This window comes from Strongylocentrotus purpuratus, unplaced genomic scaffold, assembly GCF_000002235.5.
Source record: "Strongylocentrotus purpuratus isolate Spur 01 unplaced genomic scaffold, Spur_5.0 spur5_scaffold_9, whole genome shotgun sequence".
Lineage (NCBI taxonomy): Eukaryota > Metazoa > Echinodermata > Echinoidea > Camarodonta > Strongylocentrotidae > Strongylocentrotus > Strongylocentrotus purpuratus.
The window spans coordinates 10,172,849-10,198,406 of record NW_022145615.1 but is presented as its reverse complement, the minus strand read 5'-3'; the positions used below and the strand labels follow the sequence as shown (position 1 = coordinate 10,198,406).

Genomic DNA, 25,558 nt, shown 5'->3' with positions numbered 1-25,558 from the left:
CCCTTGAAAAAATCCTGCGTACGCGCCTGAGGAGCGGTATCTTATACCAAAGACAGAGCAACTGGGACTTAAACATATGCATTATTCATAATGAATTTACTAAAAATCTAAGTATCTTCAAACATAAAAAATATTCGATTATACCTATACACATAATTGTTTACCTTCAAAACTATTGTCAAATAACCCGAACTTCTGTTCGCTCGTTGCGCTTTTTCGCAATTCGCTTCTGTATCATTATGAATGAAGAGATTATTATTATTTATTTTTTTTAAACGCCCGTCAGGCACTGCCCCAACAAGTAACGAATGTTCGCCCCCCCCCCCCCCCCCCCTCACTCCCGACTCCCCATATACCCAATCCTTTTGAGAGAGCCTGGAAGGACCGGTGGAACTCATAAAGGATTTTAATAATTTAAAAAAGAGGGGAAAAAAAACTATATATTTTTTGCATGACGTGCTAATAATTTTTCTCCCCATCCCTATCTTAGGCCTACTCTGTTTTTACACATTAGACTAATGGTTAAGTATCATATCTATATACATTGACTGTTAAAGATAATAAAAATAAAACTAATATAAATAAAACAATCGAATAATGATCGAAATAATGATTGTTTACTATTACTCTACAGTTGGTGTTCCATATAGGTGCAAAATCAGGCCAGGGCAAATAAGGTCATTCCTCCCTTGTTCTGTCAGCTGAGCAGAGATTATTTGGTCGAACTTCAAGAATAAAAAGCTGTCAACTGGGAATCAATCGCATTAAATTTCATATCTATTCGTGGAAGGAACTATTTTTTGAAGATGCGAGATAAGAAGAAAACCATCGTAGTCACTGGTATGTGTAAAAAATTACGTTTTGACTGAGTTGTCTTTGTACTACTATACTATAGATCTAGTGCAGTGTTTGTTTATTGTGCATACGAGCCGGTGGCAGTACGGTACCGGTACCGGTGCCTGCTGTGACTCCTCCGGGGCTCGACGCTTCACTACCCAGCCCCTCGGCGCGGCCGCCACCACGGACGTCATGAACTTGCATCATCTTTCCTCCCATATACTGAACACGCAAAAGCGGAAACATTTGCGACATGAACCATTTAATGATGGTACGTTTCGTTGACAATCAGCCATGCATGAAGTCTTTCATCTACAGCTGATTGTCAACGAAACGGAGTTAAGTCTTTTGACTTTTGTCAACTCTGTTTGCTGCTACGGCAGGCAGCCAGTGAAAACGAATTTGTTTGATAAAATTATGGAAATGCAAGCACTATTTTAAACAAATTGAACTTTGTCATTCCTTGCTCATTTTTCCTGATTGAGGTGTCGTATGAAAGGGCAGAAACTCAACTTTCTAGAAATGTGATTTTCTCCTTGAAATTCAGATACCGTCCGCCAAATCACTTTTTTGTTTCCTCTCTTCAAATTGATTTGAATCACTCATGCGTGAAATATGCACTATATGAGTTGCATCAAATAAAAGAGGAAGATCTAAGCTTTCCAAACATGTGTCATTTATCAATTATAATTGTGATTAAGTTATGATAAAACATCGATAATTCTCGGTTTCGTTTTTTCTGGGACGCACTGTATAGAGTAGTGGCTCCGGTCTGCGGCCGATCGGCGGGAACTGCCGATTCTATTTTTATTGGAATACTCACAGAATACTTCAATACCCTCAATAAAGAGTCCATATACTTACTTATTAAATAGAAGTCACAAATAACCAAACTGACCCACAGCGTGGTCAGCATTGACCATGTTTCGAAATGCTTCGAGTTCCCCGGTTTGCGGGCACGCAGTACCGGTTTGCGGCACGCGTACGTCACAAAGCTTTATGCGCTACGTCACGATGAAAGCATGTACCAAATTACTACGGGTAACCCAAATTCTCATGTTTATCTGTTGCTACGGTAAATTGATCATCCCATACGGGGGTACGTACTACTAGAAACTATCGGGTCATAGGGGGTACACACATCAGCACACATACCATCATACACGGTCCCACATGTTATGTGTGTATTAACACCCCCTGCCGCAAACCAGAAAAACACGTAATTACGTGCCGGTTTGCGGTCACCCCATGCAACTAGCCATGCGGTGGCACAATCAAAATATCTGCGATAGGAGACAGACCACAGCCATCATACTTCCACAAAAACATCAAATTTCACCTCCAATCGGACAAATATCGGACAAATAGAGCTACAATATTGATCTAGTCATGCCTCGATCTCTTAACTTAAAAGTTAGCACCTGCTGGAATTTTCATCGGCGACTGGTGCCGTAGATTTCCGACATCGCTGACGGATACTCCGTACCGATAGGAGCACCTGCTACGGACATTTTCGGCAAAGCAGAACTTACCGTGGAATCCACGGTAGGTTTCAATGATTATTATCGAGTCATATTCATTTTATTTTTGAAACAAATACCCCTGGCCGCAAACCGGGCGATGCCGCAAACCGGAGACTCTACTCTATCCCAATCTGTCATTCACAAAGTGTTGTTCACACTGACTGTCACATACAATTTTTCAAATGTTCCTATCAAGTATCATCTTATTATTAGATCAACAGGATTCATAAATTCATGTATAACAATTAGTTTTATTCTTATGCCTATCACCAGTGATCATCTCTGCCTAGATCTATTTTCATTACTTTCTCATCCAAGAAATCCTGTTTTTTCCCCAGCATGCTGATTTTTTTCCTCGTTGGGGTGGGGGTATTCTTATTTCTTTTGAATTGAAATTAATTAAAATTTATGGACAAGGAAAAAGGAGAAGAAGACAAGAAAGAGAAGAAAAGACAAAGATGAAGAAGAAAAATACAAAAAAGAAAAGAAAAAGACATAGAAGAAGACAGAGAGACAAAGAAGAAGTCGGAAATAAAGAAGCTAATAATAATAAGTTAGAAGAAGGAGAAGGAGAAGACAGAGAGACGAAGGAGGAGGAGGAGGAGGAGGAGGAGGAGGAGGAGGAGGAGGAGGAGGAGGAGGAGGAGACTACTAAAAAGATCAATGAACTTTCAGTGAACTGTACACACAATATTTTTTTAAACCACAGTTACAGGTACATCTCTGGAAGACAGAGGTCATGAGAAACAAAATGGGACAATTCTGACCAAGGTCAATGAACTTCACATGAATAGTGCTGAACATGCAATAACTTTATAGGTTTACATAGCATTGATGATGAGGTCAAAGGTTCAAGGCCATCTTGGGTAATTAGCTCAAAGATGATCCAGTACGGTTTCATCAAACCTTGTATGCAACTTATGAGGGAAGAACAATCTCTGTACATGTACATGTAGACCACGAATCCAACTGGGAAGTTCTTTCAAACAAAACTGAATTGGAAAGAATCTACATGAGTGATTTTTCCTCTTTGAATTTATAAACCTCTTCAAAGTACTTGTAACTTATGTAAAACAGGAAATTACAACAAAAATTATACCTACATGTAGATGTATGTACAGTACACTCAGGTGTGTACGCAGGATTTTTTTCAAGGGGGGGGGGGGGTTTAAAATGTGAAAATCACGTTAAAAATTTCGCAACGACTCAACCAGCCGCTGAATAAGCGGGGGGGGGGGGGGGGGGGGGGGGGGGGGGGGTTCGTCCAAAATGTACACATAAAAAAAGTCAAAGGGGGGGGGGTGTTCAACCCCGTCCCCCAACCCCCCCCCCCCCCCCCCCCTGCGTACGCGCCTGTGTACACTCCACAACGAGATGAAAAGAAAGTGGACACTCTTTACAGTTAAGATTTTCAAGTAGATATTTTATATAAACTTATCTTATATACTGAAATAAAATGCTCTTTGAGATGATATGCAGTTGAAATTAAATTTCACTCATACTTGAGTGAGTTTAGCCATTTAACAAGAAATGAGTCTCTGAAAGGAAATTGCGAAAATGGGGCATCTGGCCATTCAAAAGTTGGTGAGCAATTCCATCTTAAGGAGTTGAATAAAACCAGGAAAGAAAGAAAAAATCAATCATGAGAAACACATACTGTAGGAGAGGAATCTTGAATGTGCTTGTCAGAACCATGCAGTGGACTACAGTTGACATCCAGAGCTCAATCCTCATTGATTATCATTTTTTGTTTTCATTGTTGAACAACAATGTCTACAGATGCACATGTTTGTTTATTTACATGTGAATGGCTACATGTACTTGCTCTATCTTTTACAATTTTCTTAATCAGACCTTGTAACGGTTTGATGAACATGCCATCCGAGTGTGATAGTTCAGAACTTGATCTTCATTGATTTTGGTAGACTATTAATTATTCTTTAACTTGATATGTCCATTTTATTATATTTTGTTGATGATGTTTATAAAATTTCTACTGATTTTATTAGTCTTATAATAACAATAATGATAATAATACCAACAATTATAATAATAATAATGCTAATAATAACAAAAATAATATTGTTAATAATAATAATGACAATAATAATTATCATTAGAATAACAATAACAATAATATTTATAATAATAATAATAATTGGAGTTATAAATAATAATAATAACAATGAAATTATAATAACAGTGGGTCTTTGTATAGTGCTCATGTCTGTTCAATGTGACACTCCTGGCATTCCACATTTCTTGCCCTAGTTTTAGCAGTTTGATTAAATAATATTTGTCTTTTTTCTTCAAATGTAAGAGAAACATATTGCAAAGTTTAGTATAAAGCTTTGCTTTATTGTGATGAAAAATGCCCAAAATAGTCTGTTCAAAGTTTGGTTTTTGTAAGAAATGTTAGGTATGCTTGAAAAAATGCAATTGTGGTTAAGCAGGCCCTTGAGCATCTTAAATACAGTGTGATTAACATAAGATTTTAAAGGTACACCCATTTAATTCCTCAGCTACCTTTGTATATGTCATACTTGTTGCTGGAATGGCACTGACCATTTACCAAAACAAAGATTTCTTCTTTAGACCCATGATATACATGTACATTTGTCCATGATAAACTTTGGGGGTTCTGCATCAGAAAAAGAGTCTATTTTACAGTTTCCAGTGTACGGATCATATTATTCAGTTGTTATGTTTTGAGCAATTATAAATTTGTATCAGATCCCTGATATGGTGAAGATATTTTTTTAGGAGCTGACACTTATTTTTTTTGGGGGGTGGGGCAATTTTGTGCCATTTGTTTCATACAACATATTACTTTTTTCCATTTATACTTCATTCAAAGATGAAACCCTCATGACATGATTGTAATACCATAAAGAACCATTATTCAATGGTCATATCAGTTATTTTTATTTGTAGATCCATGAAATTCACATAAATATATCAAGAATTCACATAGAGTTACAGGACACATTACATTGAATTACCATAGATGCTGTATACCACCTTTAAAATGTTGACTCACGCTGCACATTTTTTGCCGGGGGACTGGAATAGGTAGGAGGTGAGTGATTAGTGATTCATGCAATGTATTCGTAGCTAGACTAACATGCCCTTAAAGTCTACATTACCGTGGGGTACATGCAGCTTTGCAAGGAGACAAAGTCATGTTCAGTGACATCTTGCGAGCGCTGAAGCCCAGAGATAACTCGGGATTTTACTAACACGTGAAATGCCTCCAACTGGTTGATTTAAAGGAATACTGACTATATGGTGTACATGTACATGTACATGGAGTATGTACTCAGTGTTTCAGTCCTGAGCGCAAGTGGGGATTTAAATAAAGATTGTGAAAGTAAATGTAATTGATGCAATTGTGCAAATATTTGGATCTGTGTAAACTGCACTTTCATGACAATGTAGTATCTCTGGAAAACTTGAGAAGGATCTCTAGATGGTAAAACACATGGTACTTAAAAATATGCAAGCAAATTCCGCATTTACACATACATTACAGGCTTACATGCCCAGATCCCAAAAGATCTCATTGTAAACAAACAAAAAGTACCATTAATAACTTTGCTCTGTTTTCCTGCAGGCTTCGGCCCTTTTGGTGAGCATGAGGTGAATGCAAGCTGGGTGGCAGTCCAAGAGCTGGAACGACTCGGCTTGAAAGAGGATGTAGAACTTGTGGTCAAGGAGCTACCGGTCATCTACGACTCGGTGGCCATCACTGTGCCGGCTCTATGGAAGGAATACAACCCAGTGGTAAGTGATCTATAGTAAGGATGCTTTCGTAGGAGTCCACACTAACTTTTTTTTAATATGATGAGCATTAATTCTTTAAACAGTTTCATTAATGAATTTCTAATCGTATGTATACAGAAAATCATTACTGTTTTTTTTATAAATATCAATTGTAAACTCAAATTTTAATACTATCAACCATACAGTATTTACTCTGTTTTTTCTTCTTCATATTTTGTTGGTTTTAATTCTTCTCCTTTTTCTTTTTCTTTTTTCTCTTCTTCTTCTTTTTTTAATTCATTTTATCAGATCAATTTAATTACTGATTGTCTTAATTTCATGTTTGCCTATTTTGCATCGTACTATGTATTTTGTTTCATGTGGCAGTTAAATTAGTAATTAAAGATGTGTCAGCTCGTTCAATTGTCTGTTTTAGAAAGCCAGAAGGGCATTAACTCGTGTTACATGTATGTTAAAAACAGAGTTCTGAAAAAAAACAAAAAAGAAGAAATTCTCTCTCCTCTCCCCTGCCCCCTCCTGCAAATTTTCTGAAATGTGAAATGTCAAACTTAGTGATTGCTGTCAGAAGGGCATTCACTCATGTAAAATGATACATGTTATCACCCTTACAAATGGAATCATCTATGCTGGTATGTACTGTACATGTACAGATATGCACTGTACAATGTACACGTACTGTACAGTATACAATGTATTGTATGATAATATGTACAATGTACTTGGATCTGACGTCTACGTGATATGCCAATAATACCATCATATGTTGATACTGGAAGCCCTGCAGTTGTCAAAGCCTTGAAATTTGATATGCCCTGTATTAAAAATGAACTTCCTCCACACTCAAATTACATAGCGGAATGGCAGTGTTAAAAGGTTACTTTTTCATAACTTTAATTAGGTATATGTAATAGTATTGTAGGGACATTTTACCGTAATGTGTAATAATATGTTTTTTTAAAACATCAAGTGAAGTTCTGCATTTTTAAATTTTTCTCAGTCCTAATTTGCGATATCATTTATTTAATTTGACATCAATCAAAATCGGACAATGAGAGTATATTTTATAATCAAATTTAATTGGCACGGGGAGAGAACTTCTTTATACATTTATCTGTCACAAGTCAAGGTGCTGCATTAATTTTATCTGATCATGAATTATTCATGAAGTAGATAAATACAATACAGTCATGTGTATGCATTATTTAGCCAATTGTGTTAATATCCACTACCACATGCTTTTAATACAGGGTTTAGTATTCTCCTATTTCCCGTAATGTATAAATGTATTTGTCAGTATTTGCCGAATCCCCCCTCACCCCCCCCTCTCTCTCTCTCTTTCTATTTAAGCTATTAATTATTATTTTAATTGTTATATATATATATATATATATATACAGTACAGGTACAGTACTGTACATGTACAAATGTACTTAAAAATAAAAAACGAAATAAAAAATCAGCCCCTTCCTAACAAAAGGAGATTCTCTCAATGTAAATTGTAATTAACCTATTACATGTACATGTAAGATAAGATAAGATTTAAGATAAGATGAGGTAAGGTATTTATTTATCGTTCTTTCAAATTGTCACACAGAGCATAACATTAATAGATCATTACACATTTACAATGCAAAAAACAAATTATGGCAATGATAAAAACAAAGTGAACTCATATAAAAGAAAGATGAGGAGACCCTGGTAGAAGCAGAGCTTGTAAGTTTTAGGGTCCCCTCTGTACCAAATAATTGGCTGGTACTTAAATTAGCAACAAGATAAACATGATGGGAGTACATACATGTATATGCATTTGTAACTACCTATTAGGATACATTAGGAAAAAGGTAGTATGATACCATGTACAGTATCTAGTCCTCAAGTGATACATATTGTGTACATGTGCGTGTATGTACAGTGTATACAGTATGATTGTACAGTATGAGATTATGAAATTGTTTGAAATCTGACAAAGGGAGTATTCTGTACTACTAAAAAAATGGGCAAGATACAGTTTACAGTACCTGAAAAATAGACATTGTATCCAACATTCACACAATTCTTGATTGTACAACAACACTGAAGGACATTCCACGTTGATCAGACGTGTATCAGACTTTGAAAGTCTTCACAATATTGACTGTATCCAAGGTGATAAATCCTATTTTGGCCTTGCATGCATGGGTTGATCTGTGTATAAACGTGACAATGCATAATGATTGAAGCATTAAAGTGTACCAGTCACCTAAATTTAACTTGTGTAGACCTAGAATTTGTAAAATCAACTTTAAAAGACTTTACCTATCATCCTATGGACTAACAGTTGGGAGTATGAAGAACTACAGATTTAATATTTAAAGCTCATATTCTGAATTACTCTACATGTACAATGTACATGTTCAAGTTCAAGTTCAAGTTCATTTATTCAAAACCACACAAAACATGATATAATCTTTTACATGAGAAAGAGATTGCTGGTAGTAGTACATTAATCAACATATAATAACTTGATTATGTATATGTACATGTACATGGTTCTAATTAAGACTTCTAATATCATACAGAGCAAAATAATTTTTAGTGATTGGAAAACTGATTATGTGCTGTACACAATAGACAACTTATTAATTATTAATCAGAGTGGGGTGGGAATTGTCGATGATTAAATAACTTGTAGCCTAGCTATTGTTGACCAAGGATCCTCAGAATGATGATCACCGGTAGTGTAAACATGTAGTAACCAGAATTTCACCTTTGGAAAGTACAAGTCAATATAATTAAAAGTGTTTGCATGTGCACATGCATGTATGCATGTGAAGATTGCCATTTCGTAATACCCTTGTACAAAGGAGCTCATGAATGGTACTAATCTGCATGCTGATTGCTTTTTTTTTTTCACATTAAAAAAACTAGACAGCAACTGCATTTGATAAATATTGTTGATCTACTACATGTACATGTACAGTTGTTTGTATTAAAGGTATGTTAAACTTTAAGCATCCACATTCCTGGACCTACAAATGTACTTCTTATTTCTATTTGAATAGCATTAGCATTTTTGTTTTTAATGCATTTTTAAAGGGAATGTGTACAGCACCTCTTAACAATAACAGGCTATTTTCATTAGTTCAAGTCCCTGCTCCAATTATTAATGTCCTTTGCCTCATTTGGCTTGGGTTTTATAGTAAGATGTACACTGTATGTACATACTGTATACAGTACCCGGTAGGATTTTTTCATTGAAATGCATGGTGCGCTGATAATGGTTGCTGGAGCTAATGTACAGTATATGTACAGATAAAGCAGGCGTGTTAATTTTTGGAAACGTGTGCATAGCCACATAGGCACATTACATAATGTGATGTGCATACAAAAACACATTATAATGGCTATTGTTGTGGTGATGGTGTTTCTGTTAGATGATTATTGATGTGTATTTTATCACTTCTTTATATGCAACAGTTGATGGTACACGTTGGAGTGTCTAGTGTTGCGTCAGAGCTGACTTTGGAGCAACAAGGTCACAACAAAGGCTATAACAAGCCAGATGTCACCAGCAAGTTTCCAGAAACCAAGGTAGTCTATACATGTATGTCATGTGAGGTAGTGACTAGTGATCAACAAGTTTGATTTCTGCTTTGCATTTATTTGTTTTCACACAAACTAACTAAATGTTTTAAATGAAAGAAAAGATTTGTCAGCCTGATATTGCTCTTTGGGAACCAGAAACTCGCAATCATATAATTTCTTTCTAAATATTTTAATGAGCTGAAATTTCTTTCGTGTACTGGTAATTGTTTAAGCTTGTCAGTGATTTGTTCAAGGTCTTTCTAGTATTAAATACAGTTATGCTAGCTGTAATTATGCCCGAATATCACATTAAAGGTCTGAATTATTCCACCTACTTTTAATAAAATTAATACAAATTATGATAAGAATAAATTATTATTATTCACCCACTTTTCCTGCATTATGGATCTGACCAAAGCTCTAACAAATGTTTTGATGCATGAGCAACACAGAAGAAAAAAAGTGTGGCTTTTATAGACAGGTGGTCTTTGTAAACACTGAATCTATTTTACCTTTAATATTCCAGGATTTTAACTGCATCATCGGTGGACCAGACTGTATCCTGAGCCACATCAACATGGCCGTGGCCTCTGATAAGCTGAACAGGACAGAGAACTGCCCTGTCAAGGCTGTCGTATCCTACAACGCTGGAAGGTAATGCATGGGACTAGGGTAGAATACAATAAAGTCAATACAATAAAGTCATTTATATAGCGCTCTTACGAACTAACTGTTGTTTCACAGCGCTTTACATAAAAAGTTATAAAAGAATCTATTGTTGATCATGGTCAAAGAGGAGAGTTTTTAGACATTTTCGGAAGACATCCAGCGATGGTGCTAATCGAATAAAACGTGGAAGCTCATTCCAGAGTCGTGGAGCACATGCATGAAAAGCATTGTCGCCAGCTTTAGTGTATGTTCGAGGAACGTGCAGCAGGGTGCTGTCAGTACACGAGCGAAGGCCAGGACGAGCAGATTGATAGGGTACTATGAGAGAATTGAGATACACTGGAGCCTTGTTTTGGATGCACTTGTAGACAACCGTCAGGATCTTGAACTCAATGCGTTGCTTGATTGGAAGCCAATGTAGTTCTTTAAGCAACGGGGTGACATGATCGTGCTTACGGGCCAAGTAGATCAGCTTTGCTCCGCGATTCTGAATCTTCTGGAGACGCTGTAGTTGTGATGACTTGATCCCATACAATAACGAATTGGCATAGTCAAGACGAGACAACACAATAGCTCGGACAGCATGCTCACATGCTTTCGCATCTATGAAAGGTCTGATACGAGCTATATTTGATAGGTGGTAGTGAAGTCCACGACAGAGGGTTGACACATGACGATCCATCTTGAGTGCTGAATCAAACTCCACACCAAGACTTTTTGCAGCAAATGTTGGATTGATCGAGAGGCCAGAAATCGACAGTTTGACATCAGACACATACTGCCGTGCATGTGGGGTAGATACTACAAGAAACTCTGTTTTGTCACAATTTAGCTTCAGCATATTACACGCCATCCATTTCTGCAGATACTCAACACAGCTTGATAAAGATGAAAGAGCATTGTTCACTGATTCTGTACTCCTAGGATCAGCAAAAACATACAATGAAATATCGTCTGCATATGAGTGATAGCGCACACCTTCATACTGTCCAATTATGTCCGATAGTGGTTGCGTGTACATGCTGAAGAGTCGCGGTCCGATTACTGATCCTTGCGGTACGCCGTAATCAAGAGACTGTTGAGTAGATACATGTAGTTCACATGCTACTTTGCATCTGCTGGTGCGACCCGACAGGTAAGAAGTGAACCAGGACAAAGCACTACCTGTGATATTAAACACTTCGGAGAGTCGATCAAGAAGGATTGTATGATCTACTGAGTCAAAAGCAGCTGAAAGATCTAGGAGAATAACAAAAGTCACATGTTTCATGTCCATAGCCTGCAGGATATCATTCTTCATCTTCAGAAGTGCTGTCTCCGTGCTATGATGCTGTCGATAGGCTTACTGACAATCACTGTTTAGCTCATTTAATTCCAAGTGCTCTGTAACCTGCACCAGAACTGCCTTTTCAATGATCTTGGATAGGAAGGGCAGATTGGAGACCGGGCGATAGTTTTTCAAGTTATCTCGATCGAGGTTCTGCTTCTTGATGAGAGGCGTGACAACAGCTTCCTTCAGGGATGACGGAAAGTTCCCAGACTCCATGGATGTCTGGACTATTGAAACTATGTGAGGTAGAAATATGTCAATGTTCTCCTTTAATAAGCAACCACACTGGAATAGGATCAAGTGAGCAAGACTTATTTGGTGATGCCATGATAACCTTGCGGACTTTATCTGCGGTCACAGAGTCAAAGTCGGATAACCCTGCAATACTCGAGGTCAGCTCTCCGGAATGCTTTGAAGCCCCACTGCATGCACTACTTATAGCTAATTGCGCCCTCTATATAGCAAACAATGCCTCATCAGTGACCATTGGTTCAATTTCATGTTCAAGTTTATTTGTCTTTCTTCCAACATAAATGTAATACAATTTAACAAATGTATAACATGCAAAGTATATAAGAGGAAACACTTATAAGAATAAAGTTCACACAATGCATTTACATGAGAAAACAAAAGAAGAAAAGACGAGGAGACCTAATTAAAGCTTAGCTTGTAGAGGTCAGGTCCCTCAAAAACAATAACATAAACAACAAGAACAGCCTGGTTATATAATAGATTAATAAAAGAAATGTTCGTCAAAGGCGCTAAAGTACTAAAACAAATAACTATAAACAATAACCATATAATTATACACATGGTTTAACTGAGTAATAAAAAAGGGTGGGGAGAAGAGACTATGTACAAAAGGGGGAGATAAAAGTGATAATGATGTGGGATATAGAAATGAAGAGAGGGGCGGGAGTGGGAAAGAGAGGGAGAGCTCGAGTGGGGGGAGAAAGAAAAAAAAATACTTTCACTGTAAACTGAAAGCTAGCTACAGGCGAGAAAGGAAAGAAAAAGGAAAAGGTAAGTCGGCAGTTGCTATACAGTAGTAAATTGGGGAATGGATTAAGTTCAAATATAAATCACGACACTACAGATTAAGAAACAACTAAGTAATTATTCAATAAGTACAATTTCAGTTTATGTTTGAAGACAGATATACTGACAGAATGGCTAATGCTTGAGTCAAGAGTGTTCCAAAACCTTGGTCCAGTGCAAACTAAAGTGTTGAGAGTAAACTTTGTCCTTGCATGGGGTAAGTGGAATGCAGAAGCACCTCTTGTGGCATAATTGTGAATTTGATTGTTTCTCTTGAAAATCTTGGCTAATGCCAGTGGCAGTACACCTGAGTTGAGATCATACATTAAGGAACCCAATTGCATATAATAAATATCTTCTACCTTTAAAATCCTATGATGATAAAAAAGAGGATTTGTATGAGCACGAAAGTCAGCATTACAGATTGTTCTAATTCCCTCTTTTGAGCCAAGAATATTTTATCTAATTGCGTTATTAGAGATTTGCCCCAAGCAAGCACACCATAATTAATATAAGGTAGAATTAAAGTTGAATACAAGATAAGTAATATGCTTTTAGGAAGAGTAGACTTCAACCTACGAATTACACCAGTATTCCTTGATAATATTTTGCATAGATTATTTACATGAGTTTTCCACTTCAATTGTTCGTCGATATAAAGACCTAAAAATTTAGTTGATGTTACCCTGTCTATCAGAACACCGTTGAACATAATGTCGCCGGGCAACATCTTGAGCGAATTGCTATATATCATATAATTGGTTTTTGTAAGATTAAGAGACAGTTTATTAGCATGAATCCATGAGGTAATATTGCGCAACTCTGAGTTAACTGTTTGCACAAGAACACAAGAAAAAAATATGCTTGAATCATCTGCAAACAAAATAAAGGATAATACATCAGAAGAATATTGAAAATCATTTATATAAAGAATAAATAAAAGAGGACCAAGAAGTGATCCCTGTGGGACTCCACAGCTGACATTTTGTAACTCTGAATCAAAACCATTTATGGATACGAATTGCTGTCTGTCAGCTAAATAGCTCCTGAACCAATCCAGGGCAGCACCCTTGACCCCGTAATGGGATAATTTACATAACAATATTTTGTGATCTACTGTATCAAATGCCTTAGAGTAATCCAAGAATATTCCAAGTGTGTGCATGTGGTTGTCCATAGCATAAGAAACTTTATTGATAAAGTGCAGTATAGCATGGGTGGTAGTATGTTTCTCACGGAAGCCAAATTGAAAGTTGGAAAACATTTTACTTGAATTGAGAAACTTTACAGTTCTCACATAGATAAGTTTTTCAAGAATTTTAGAGAAAGATGTTAATAGGGAAATGGGTCGGTAGTTCGTCAATAGTTTTGGGTCACCCTTCTTAAAAATTGGGACAACCTTTGCCACTTTCATCTCCCTGGGTACAATGCCATTTGTCAGTGACAGATTAAATATATGCACTAATGGCTGTACGATTTCTACTGCTAAGTTTTTAACTAGACTGTTGGAGATAGTATCACAGCCTGGGCTTTTTCCAATCTTCAAAAAATGTATTATACTGAGTACTTCTACTTCATTTGTTGGCATTAAAAACAAACTTTGCTGGTTAGGTTCTTTCAAGAAGTCATGGAATGATTTATCACAATTTGGAATACCCTCCGACAAATTTGGACCGATACTACAAAAATAATTATTGAACTTTTCAACAATAGATTTTGTATCATCTACTAATTCTCCATCAATTTGCAGAGATCTTATGCTGGATGTTTTACTGTTGCTTTTAAAAATATTTTTGATTACCTTCCATGTTCCTTTTATATCATTCAAGGTTGCCTGAAACTGAGTGGAATAGTAATTTTTCTTTGAAACACGTAATGTTGTAGTTAAGGTGTTCCGATATCTGGTGTAATTCAAGCGTGACTGTTCTGATTTAGTTATCTTGTATTTATAATATAGCTTATTTTTCTTATTGATCGATTTCAATAGCGATCTTGTAATCCATGGCATTCGGGGGATCTTCCTGTGATTTCCACTATCTCTTTTACATATAGGTATATTCTCATCATACAGCAATATAAATTTTCGAAAGAAGTTTTCAAAAGAGCTATCAACATTTTGATCAAGTAAAACATCACTCCAGTCAGTTGCAATTAGGGCTTCCTTAAGCTTTGCAATATTTTCGGGATTGCTCCTACAGGCATGTTTATTTTGCCTAGTAATGAAAGAGGGTTTGCTCAATGGCATCTTGGCATAAATAGGAAAATGGTCCGATAGGTCAGAAATTATGATGCCAGCATCTGGAAAGGGTTGCAAATTAGTGAAGATATTGTCAATGAGAGTAGAGGAATTTTCAGACACTCTTGTAGGTTTAGTGATCAAAGGCATCAAGGAAAAGGACACCAACAGGTTCAAAAAGTCATCAATACAGCTATTTCCATCGCAAGTGAGCAGGTTCAGATTATAATCACCCATGAGGAAAATTGTCTTGTTATTAAGTAATGGATTTGACAGAATATTGTGTGCCTCATCTATAAAGAGATTTAGATTACTTTGTGGCGGCCTATAAACGACACCTAAAACAACATTACGTTTTCCTGGTATGAAAACATCAACAAATATACATTCATAATGGTAAGCTCATGACATATTTGGTAATCCATCACAGATGGAATGTATAAAGCCACCCCTCCACCTCTTTTATCTCGTCTATTATTAGAAACCAAATTATAACCAGGAATTAAATATAAGCTAGTATCGAATTCAGAAGGAAACCAGGTCTCAGAAACACCTATTGCTGTGAATCCTGATATACGCTTGGTGAAAACACTGAAATTTTCAAAATTCTTACACATACTACGTATATTCAAGTGAATTAAAGCAAGTTCATTACTCTCTGAACCACAGACCATATCAAAGAATTGATTTTCGGTACAATAATTACAATTTATTGTAATTTGATCATCATTTTCATCATACTGTTGCAAGGTACTTGCATTGGATTAAAAAAAATTGCATGTAATATCATCATCAGTTTGGATCATATTGAGAGAGTAAGAAAATAGATATTGTACTATGTAACTGCGGTTCGTAATTCGGGTAGCAAACTGACATGAGATAGAGAGGATAGGAAATACACATTATATATAAAGCACCAATGTGCTTAGATTCCAAGGGAAAGGAGACAGCTTGAGAAATAAAATTCATGTTGAAATTAAATAGCAGAGAATGAAGGAAAAATAAAGTAGAAAAGTGGGGTAAATATATAATGAACAAAGGCAAGAAAAAAACAGTCTGTATATAAAACATATTTGCCATGAATAGGCTTAGTTGCAAGTAAGGAGTTACTATATAATCTGCGAAGTTCAGTCATAAGTTCGCAAGATCTTCCTCGCACGTAATCAGCTTTTTGGTTAGGCGACCATTGTCACTGGTATTGGCGAGACCGGCGAATATTCTGCAGTCAATACTCCAGGCCTTGACAGCTTTCTTGCAGTGCCTGACGGCATGGAAGAGCTTCTGCTTCCTGGCTGTCAAGTCCTCGTTGACATATATACCAGAGCCCTTGAGCTTCATCCTCGCTCCAATGAAAAGGGCTCTGGTACGGTACGATGAAAACTTTACAATGATAGATCGATCTGGCTTGTCACTACCAGCTGGCTTGGTACCCGGTCCTAGGCGATGAGTGAGGTCGATGTCGGATTGGGTCAGTTTAAGACCCATTCGTTGAGCGACCTTGCAGACCACCTCCTCCGTCGACTCCCCAACCGTCTCCTCCATGCCGTGGATCCTTACATTATTCCGCCGCGAGTACTGATCCAAAGCGTCAAGCTTGGAATCGAGTATTCCAGCAGCATCATGGGTGCTTTCCTTAGCCTTCTTAAGCTGCTCGATCTCAGATGCTTGAGCTTTCACCTGCACCTCTAGCTCGAGCACCCTTGCTTCCTGCTCCTCAAGCCGGACAGCCAAATCAGCAACCGCCTCCCTGACGGCAGATTTAACTATAAGCTTAAAAGCGTCGCTGTTCTCTAGCTGACTAATAACATGCCGAGCTATGTCAGCTGAAGATTCTGATTTTTTTGGCGGCATTTTGACAGGGCGAGGAATCGAGGACTTAATGGGAATCAAAGAAACAAAACTAATAGCACAGGTGCGACAGTCCGAGAGCCTAGGGGTAGAAATAAGTGAAGAAGTGTCACATAGTTGCGGATGCACAGCAGATTATTATGAGGGGTTGCCGACTCCAGCTCCAGCCATTAAAAGTCGTAAAGTCGTAAAGTCGTAAATTCCACTAGCCACTACAGTGTTGTGTGTATAACTCAGAACATTGCTAACATTCCATATACACTGTTCCGCACACATTGAACATTCCTAGCACATACTACATGAGCACACTTAGTTTGAATGACTCTTGATGTCTCACCAGTTCCTGATTTAAAAGATCCTTGATAACATGGCGAATTCCTCCTTAAAAGATGCAACGAAGATACTACAATCTTCCCTGAAGTAACAGTAAACTGTTAAAGTAAAAGTTTTCCTTCCAAGCGTCCAAAAAACTCGTGAAATTTAGATAAAAAGGAGCAGACGCAGACTACACACCGTAGTCAGTCTCTCCGTTCATCAACTCTCTGGTCCCCCATGATCCCCTTTTTCTTATGTTAATTGAGAGCTGATATGATTAGATAACCACCTGTCAGTGACCATGCAGGGAGGTATAATCCCTCCTGGCCAAACTAGTGCAGACAGGCTTTAAAAAACATACCGGTATGCAAATGCCTACAGCTGTAGAAGGGTTAAAGCTATTACCTCACTTATTTATAATCACCCTTTCTGTACCGTCTTAATGTTTCATTTGGAATCAGTTCACATACATGTACATGTATCTGTTGAAAGTAAATCTGACATCTGAATCTGAGTGAAAATAGAGGGTAAGGATTAGAATAGCCATTGGGTTATACAGTTATAGGGTAGGTTTGGGTTTGAGGTAAAAGTTAGGTGTAGTTTAAAGTCTTGTGTAGAAAATGGGAATTTGGTTAGTGCAGGAAAGTACTGCGGAGCAATTTGTTGCAGGAGCATGTGTCTTATGACCATTTTAAATTACGCACTGATCAGGGGAGTGTTTTACAAAGACTAAGATCGACTTTAAGTTTGACTTAACTATGGCAGGCCGTTCATGCCACTGTTTGCCCTCATTATGTTCTTTAGATAATAATTTTTCGTTCTATAATGAATTATCAACAAATGTAAATTCTGTAGATTTGTGACCATGCTTTGTACATCCCTTGAGAGACTAATGCTAGTAAACAGTGGCATGAACAGCCTGCCATAGTTAAGTCCAACTTAAAGTTGATCTTAGTCTTTGTGAATCACTCCCCTGATCTTCAATGTCTTCAAAAGATCTACACAATGCATCTTTACCTTTCCACCTTTCTTGTTCTTTCTACCAATAGATACCTGTGTGGATATTGCTACTACCTATCGCTACACCAGTCTTCGGACAGCTCTGTTTTTATACACGTGCCCCCTCTAAACCAGCCCTACTCCGGCCGCGAGCTGGCGGAGGGTCTACGCACCGCCCTTCTCTTTATGCTGCAACAGATAGATGAGAGGACTGCTAAATCGTGACGTTATATCCCGCAGGCAAGCATCATCTAGGTCTTAGTTAGTCAATAGCCTTTTTTTTAAATAGCTCGAAATATCCTCTCGTGTAGGCCCTATGAAATATCCTTCATGTAATTTTTGTTGTTGTTTCCCTCCCTAATTTTGCCTACGTACATGTAGAGTCGGTACATCAATATTATTCATGTAGGTGAATGATGTAGGTATGTTATAAAAAAAATCAAATCTCAGAATTCAAGCTCTTGCTTTTGCCATCAAACAGAGCTTGATAAGACCTTTTATTTGATGCCTCATTCATCCTAATAGCCCCAGTAATGAGAAAGTTATGCCAATTTGAAACGCCCAGAAATCATGTATTTAATTGCTTTGTTTTTAAAACAAAACTTGTGATCTCAAATGTGACCGAAAGATTCTTTTTCATTACAAAAAATGTAGGTAAATATGCGAAAACCGCTATTAAATTGGGCCGTCATTTTTGCATGACATTTCACATTTCTCATCCAAAAAACATATTTCTTAACCATAGATTTTGCTGAAATTTCACCTAAAGCAAACCAATCATCCTAGATACATTTTTTCTTATCCTGAATGCGGGATCAGGGTACAGAATGGCACTAAACGTGGCTCTTGTGAAACAGTGCAGCGAAACAAACTGCCGAAAACATAAATCATAGAAAGTTTAGTATGAAATGAAAGATGACAATGTCATTCTTCTCATCCCATAGAAATCATGAAACAAAAATCCAATCAGCCCATCAAAAGATCACATTTGCGTAGGCTATCCAAATGGTCTCCAATAGTGCATAACAGCCCCATGGCAGACACCTTCATGGCGAAAGCGCACATATTGTAACGTACCGACATGATGTGGCTGTACCATTTGTTATGTTTAGGCATTTTTTACCCAAGTCTCATAATTTCTTTTAAAGACAATCGTGTGACTTAATATACATGTATGGTGTTGTGATATATAACTTTCTGAACTTCTATGCTATGCATTCTCTAAGTATATTCCTGGATTTATGACTCTACTACAGATGACTGATTGTGGACAGTGTAGATACAATAGTAGCAATCTTGTTAATGGGTGAGCTTGTAGATGGAGTACTAGCTTACATCTGTGGCAAAATTGTTTCAGTCTTTGAAATACATGTTGTGATTATAGTAGAGAAACTTACATGTATATTTAATGCTATGTCTATGAAACAATAAAGTCTATGAAATATGGGATGCTAACTTAACACACTTTAATGTTCACTGTAGCTGTTACAGTATAGGAGAGTCGTCATGTTTGGAAGACAAAGATCTAGTACAGCTTAGAGACATCGTAGATGTATTTAAAAGCGCTATATAAAAGCGGAATATTATATTATTACAGGCGTACATAACACATTCGTAATCTTGACTATTTGAAGAAAAAATTGTTTATTTATTTCTTCATTAATTAAAAAAACAAAATCTTTTTAATTGATTCGCTCATATATTTATTTCTTCATTTTTATTTCTTTATTTTTTTGCAGGGGGGGGGGGGGGGGGGAAGCGGGGTGGAATTGTAAGGTAGGCAAACTAGGAAATGCGTGCATGAAGATGTAAAGAGTTCATTACATTACAAATTACATGTACATGTAAATGATATAATATGTCTAGCCCACCTACCTTTTATATATACAGATGTACATGTGGTAAATATCTGCATGTAGATTATGAACATTTATGTATAATTTTTCAATTGTCTCATTGTAGACTTCACTGGGATTACGTTGTCTTGTGGTATTTACATGTAGTATCTTCAAGTTTACATTTTAAATGGATATGTTACAGTAATGGAAGAATCTCAGTGCTATCTATAAATACGGACTGGAAACACTGGATGCAGAAAGAAAAAATCTGCATTTGATTCAGCAATGCATGATTGAGCATGTTTATTCAGACAATTACAAACATTCAATGCAACACAACCCAATACACCCAGTTTCCTCATCCCTCAGAGCAAAAACGTAGTGTTCTTTTATTTTATATCAATTGCTACTAAAGGTGCTCGGGATGGTTTTCTCTCCTTGTTTTTCCAGGAACTTTGTGATTTCTAAAATGTGCTCATATTCGTTTTTTTAAAAACTTAAAAAAAAAGTTTTATTGTGCTTCGTGGGGTGTTTGTTGGTATGTAATTTGAAAAGAATCAGTAGTAATTGGCATGTGGGCGATGCAAAATTGACTGTGGTGACATTTGCTTGTAGGTTTAGTCATCAAAGATAAGGTTAAGAGGTAGGGTTTAATACAAGGCTTGTTCAGGTATGATGCTGCAAAAATTGGGGTGGTTTCTTACGATGATGTCAAGTATATCGCTTCACATTTTTCAATTTTATAACATAGAGCTCAGTGAATACGCTCAAGTCCTTTGGTGCGCAGTTGCCATTCGTTTACAGCATTGCGGTTTTTAATTTTTAATTATATATATATTTTTTATGGTTGCTTACTGCATCATACATGTTCCTGAACAAGCCTTTAGGGTCTGAATTAGGGATAAATATATAGTTCTAGGTTTAATAGGGGTTGAAGTTAGAAAGTTGGATAGGGTTGAATATTAACTGTGAAGCTATTGTCGCCGGAGCATGTGTTGTCGAACCACCATTGATGCACAGTGTTACTACTTGGTAACTTATTGGTCTTGTATTCATTGTAATCCTTTCAGGTATTCTGTCCATGTTTTGCTGCTCAAATTTCGAAGAATGTATCACTATACTCTCTATAAATGTATTGTTACCATTTTAGGGGATAATATGATTTCATGCCATACACTGTTGGTTTAGTTACAAGCACTATGAACATGACTGACAAAGAAAGCGGACAAAATATACAGTTCCTCAGGTAGACCAAGGAACATTCCTTCACTGCTATTATGTAAAAATGTGTAGAACAGGTGTCACATGCATATTCACCTGTTCTACACATTTTAACATAATAGCAGTGAAGGGATGTTCCCTTGTCTACCTGAGGAACTGTATATTTTGTCCGCTTTCTTTGTCAGTGATGTTCATAGTGAAGTGTGCATGTTCTTTTAGGTTCCTGCGGAACAGCAACTGCCATTGTTATGTCGAATAATTTGACAAATCCAGTAGGAAAAGTTACAAATTTAGAATAAATGCATGATATACATCAAAATCATGATTAAATGTTGGTTTTAAGTTGTTGATCACACATTTATTTTGATTTAGAACATGCCCTTTTGAAATTATGATTTCTTTCAAGAAAATGCAATTAATAATTTAGACTTTTTATTGGAATTCCTATTTTTTGTTGGCAGATTTGGGTTCAAAATCCTTTTTTTTTTACAGGTCAATATACAGAATTGTATAAAGTGCCTTGGGATGGCTTTAATAAAAGGTTGTGTATGTATATTTTAGTTTTGATTGATTTTACAGTTTTATACGTAATTGTTCCATTTTTTAGCACGTACAGATATAGTTGTTAATAATCCTTTTTAACGTTCATACACTGTGTATGCAAAACTATTTTACCCCATTTTTTAAATTAATGTTAATAGGAATGTTATTGCTAGCTGAAATAAGCACTTTAACCCATACAAAAAGCACAACGCGGTAGAAGAGAATAGAATTAAGTGTACAATTTGTATTTCGGTTATTGACTACATGTATATCCTTACCGGTATTATTCATATTGATGTAAATGCCTTGATTATCATTAATGATAAGTTCAACTCATGTTTAAAACTATAAGACTTACCAGTAAGAATATTGAATGAAATTTAGTTTAGTGAAACTCACTTTAAAACTATGATACTTTCAAATTGTTAAGAATAGCTTAATGATAAGCTCTACTTGTGTTTAAAACTATGAATATTTAATGAAATTAGTTCACTGAAACTCACCTAAAACTATGATACTTCCACGTTGTAATGAATATTTAGTGAATGCTGAATGCTTATTGTCAGTGTTAACTCATGTAAAAACTACATGTAAATTTAAGTGTACCGGTATGTGATTTAGCTTGTGATGAAAAGTTTAGTGAAATTTTGTGGGCTGAAATGATTTTTGACTTCAACTCTAATTGATATTTGATATCAACATGTAGAAAATATCTTGTAATGCAAAGATATTGTAGTAAAAATAATTAAAATAACTCTTATACATGTATGTCTGTGTGTAGAAAATCTTTTGCTTGATGTTCATGAACGGTGCACATAAACTTAAAGGTAAAGACCAGTTATGGTCATGCGATTGCATTGTGAAAGAAACATTGTGGAATCGATCAGAAAAGGTTGATCATTTAGCATCTAGCATCTGCAAGGTTCTGGAATCATCAAAATGATAAGAAATTTGGCCCATTCTTCGTAAAGTTACAAGCACTATACACAGAAAGATGTATGTGGGACTACCCTATATCTCTCACAGACCATGAGAGAAACAAATTTACCAAATATATGAATTAGTAGGCGGTTTCCCGGCAATTTTTTTTCATTTTTTTTTTCATCATGTATTAGTCAAAACATATTCTTTCACATGATTGGTAATGAGAGCTTCCATTTCATTATTTGAAATTGGGGCGTTTCCAATACTGGTCTTTACCTTTAATACTTTAACAGTAGATGAAAGTGTTTCTGTGGGCATCGCATATTCATGTACACCTACATGTATGAACAGAATTTGCAGCCCCTTGTCAACAGTATGTACATGTACATGCACCCCTACATACATGTATCAACTCTGTGATTTCCGTTGTTGAAAGGCAGTATAATTACAGCTAGTGTGTGTCTCATAACTGCCTCTTTGGTTATGTATTCTTATCTGCGGAGATTAATTATCCCACGATTCTATCTCATGAAAGGTGTATTGTGTGTCTCGATACGTCTATTCAGAGCAGAATTATAGCTTGTATATAATAATGATTTTGTGCTTATTATATGATAATTGGAAACAACTTCATGATGTGAAATAATCTAGTTTTGAGATATAGTGATATTTTGCAAGGGAAAAAGTGATTGATGCAATAATTCAGATATTTTATTTTAATTGTGGAAGTATTTATTGATGTACATGTATTAAAGGGCTATCCAAAACTTATGATAGGTTTGTTTGTATGAGAGCAGAAAAATAGATAATACAGAACGGTAAAAGTGTGAAATAAATCGGACAAATAATAAGAAAGTTATGAATGTTTGAAATATGAGATACTGGTAGTTGCAAATTTGACATACATGTACATGTGTAGTTGCAGATAACTCTCCCATTTGTCATGTGCAAAATTATGATTAAATTCAGTTTTTCTCCTCAGTGCCTCCTTCCTTGGGGAACTACTCAAAATATTCAATGGATATCCGATCATTAAAGATCCTCTTAAGAGAATAGACCCTCCAGAGTTGTACATTTTTGAGGAAAAAAAGAAATTTTAGTCATTTTGGAACAAATGGAAAAGTTGTCTTACCTATGTCATCACAGAGACATTCCCAATTTAGCAAATTTTAAGAGCCCATAATTATACTCAATAATTTTAAACTTTCTCCTTTTTTCCGGTTTCATTCAAACTTTCACCAGTCTACTTCTCTGATTTTTCTGCTCTCCTCTAGAGTATATAGTTTGCTATCAAAGTTGGATTTCCCTTTAAGTTGTAGCTTTAGCTAGTCTGTAGAAAAGTGTTGTCCCTTTACTACATGTATATATACATTCCCTGTATCGAAAGAGAACTTTAGAGTGGATATGACGATGTTCATGTACAGAATTCAACATTTTTTGGGGGAGGGGGGTTGAGAAATTTCAGTTGAAGAAAAGTTGTGATCGATCTACTGTAAATCATAGCGATGTCATCAAACCATTCACAAATACACACCTATACAGATTTGAAGCGGGTTTAGCTGTTTCTTCAACGAATAAAGAGACCCTCATGTATTAAACTGAAAAATGTCCATTTATGTACATGTACCTAGGAATTCAACTTCAAGTGATAGTCACACCAAAGTCCATGACCCAGACCCACATCCCCCCTTTCTCTCTAGAAAAGAAAATGAATGATATCTTTGTGAAACTACCTTTTGAATATTAAAAGGAGAAAGTGTATGAAAACAAAATGTATATGTGCATGTATATTTACATCGTTTGAAATCATCAAGACAAAGGGGGCGGGGTGGGGACAGTGAAAGTAAAACTTCAAAGCTTTTCTCTTAGTAGCCACCTAAAACTTTTTTATGTAGTGTACATGTATAATCAGCAATACAAAGGATATAAAGAATTGGCCAGTTTCTTGATTTAAAGTTGATTGAAAGACCAATGTCAAGGGCCTTAAAGCGTAAGCAAAATCAATTTCATCTGAACTCGCTTTGTACAAGGTAAGTTACAGACTTGTAATTTCAATGTTTAGCAAATACATCTTGGGGAAAACTTCATGTAGATCTATTATACTCATTGCTTGTTTACGTCTAGCTTGTGCTGGGTTGTTTGGTCAGGACTTATTTACTCCCATTATTCGCAATTTGGTTCGCAACCTTTGGGTGTAACGGACAGGCAGAATTTACATGGCCTCATGGGGAACTAGTCAGTGGGAAATCACAGGGCCTTGTGTGCCTAGCTGATATACATTTATTGCAAGAAAATATGCAGCTTGTATTGTTTACATTACATTTTAATGTCACATATTTTCTTGTGACATTTTGACAATATTGGTTGAACGCTCCCTCTGCTTTAGCCATGGTTTTTAATATGTGAAGCAAAGGAATGTTATTCCCACACTGGAAGTTGGAAATTGGCCCATCTGCGGCACCCGATAGGTGGCGCACCATGTAGCGAATACCTAGAAATGATCTAGATTGGATTAGACTTGTTTTATTTTATGTTGTAAGTAATATGCAAGGGATTTCATTGGCTCAGATTGATTTTATTATGTGTTGACTCATCAGCTAATGTAGAATAAAAAAGCATAATTATCTACCACAAATATTAAACTCTCCGTGTTTTGATTCTTTTTGTCAAAATATTATGTTCTGTTTGACAATGGAGTGCTAATGTTGTGTATTCGCTCATCGTCCCAAGTTACTGGTTCTGAACAACAGAGCCTGTGACTGGGGCTCACTATGAAATCATAAACAAAACGGGTTGGAGGAGGGCAAATTCACAGTTTTTGGCGCTGCATGGTGTGATCACCGTGCCATTGTTTAGCACAAATTTCTTTGCAACCAGCAACCTTGTTAAC

The 25,558-nt window shown here is 36.4% G+C and overlaps 1 protein-coding gene across 1 annotated transcript; it reads left to right on the top strand.

The window, feature by feature from the left end:
* The first annotated feature begins 657 nt into the window (after positions 1 to 657).
* Positions 658 to 19,778, top strand: LOC581828 (pyroglutamyl-peptidase 1). Its single transcript, XM_781811.5, has 5 exons — positions 658 to 840; positions 5,974 to 6,143; positions 9,600 to 9,713; positions 10,234 to 10,361; positions 18,193 to 19,778. Exons 1-5 carry the CDS (start codon positions 807 to 809, stop codon positions 18,365 to 18,367), a joined length of 621 nt encoding a protein of 206 aa, XP_786904.3. The 5' UTR covers positions 658 to 806; the 3' UTR covers positions 18,368 to 19,778.
* Positions 19,779 to 25,558: the final 5,780 nt, after the last annotated feature.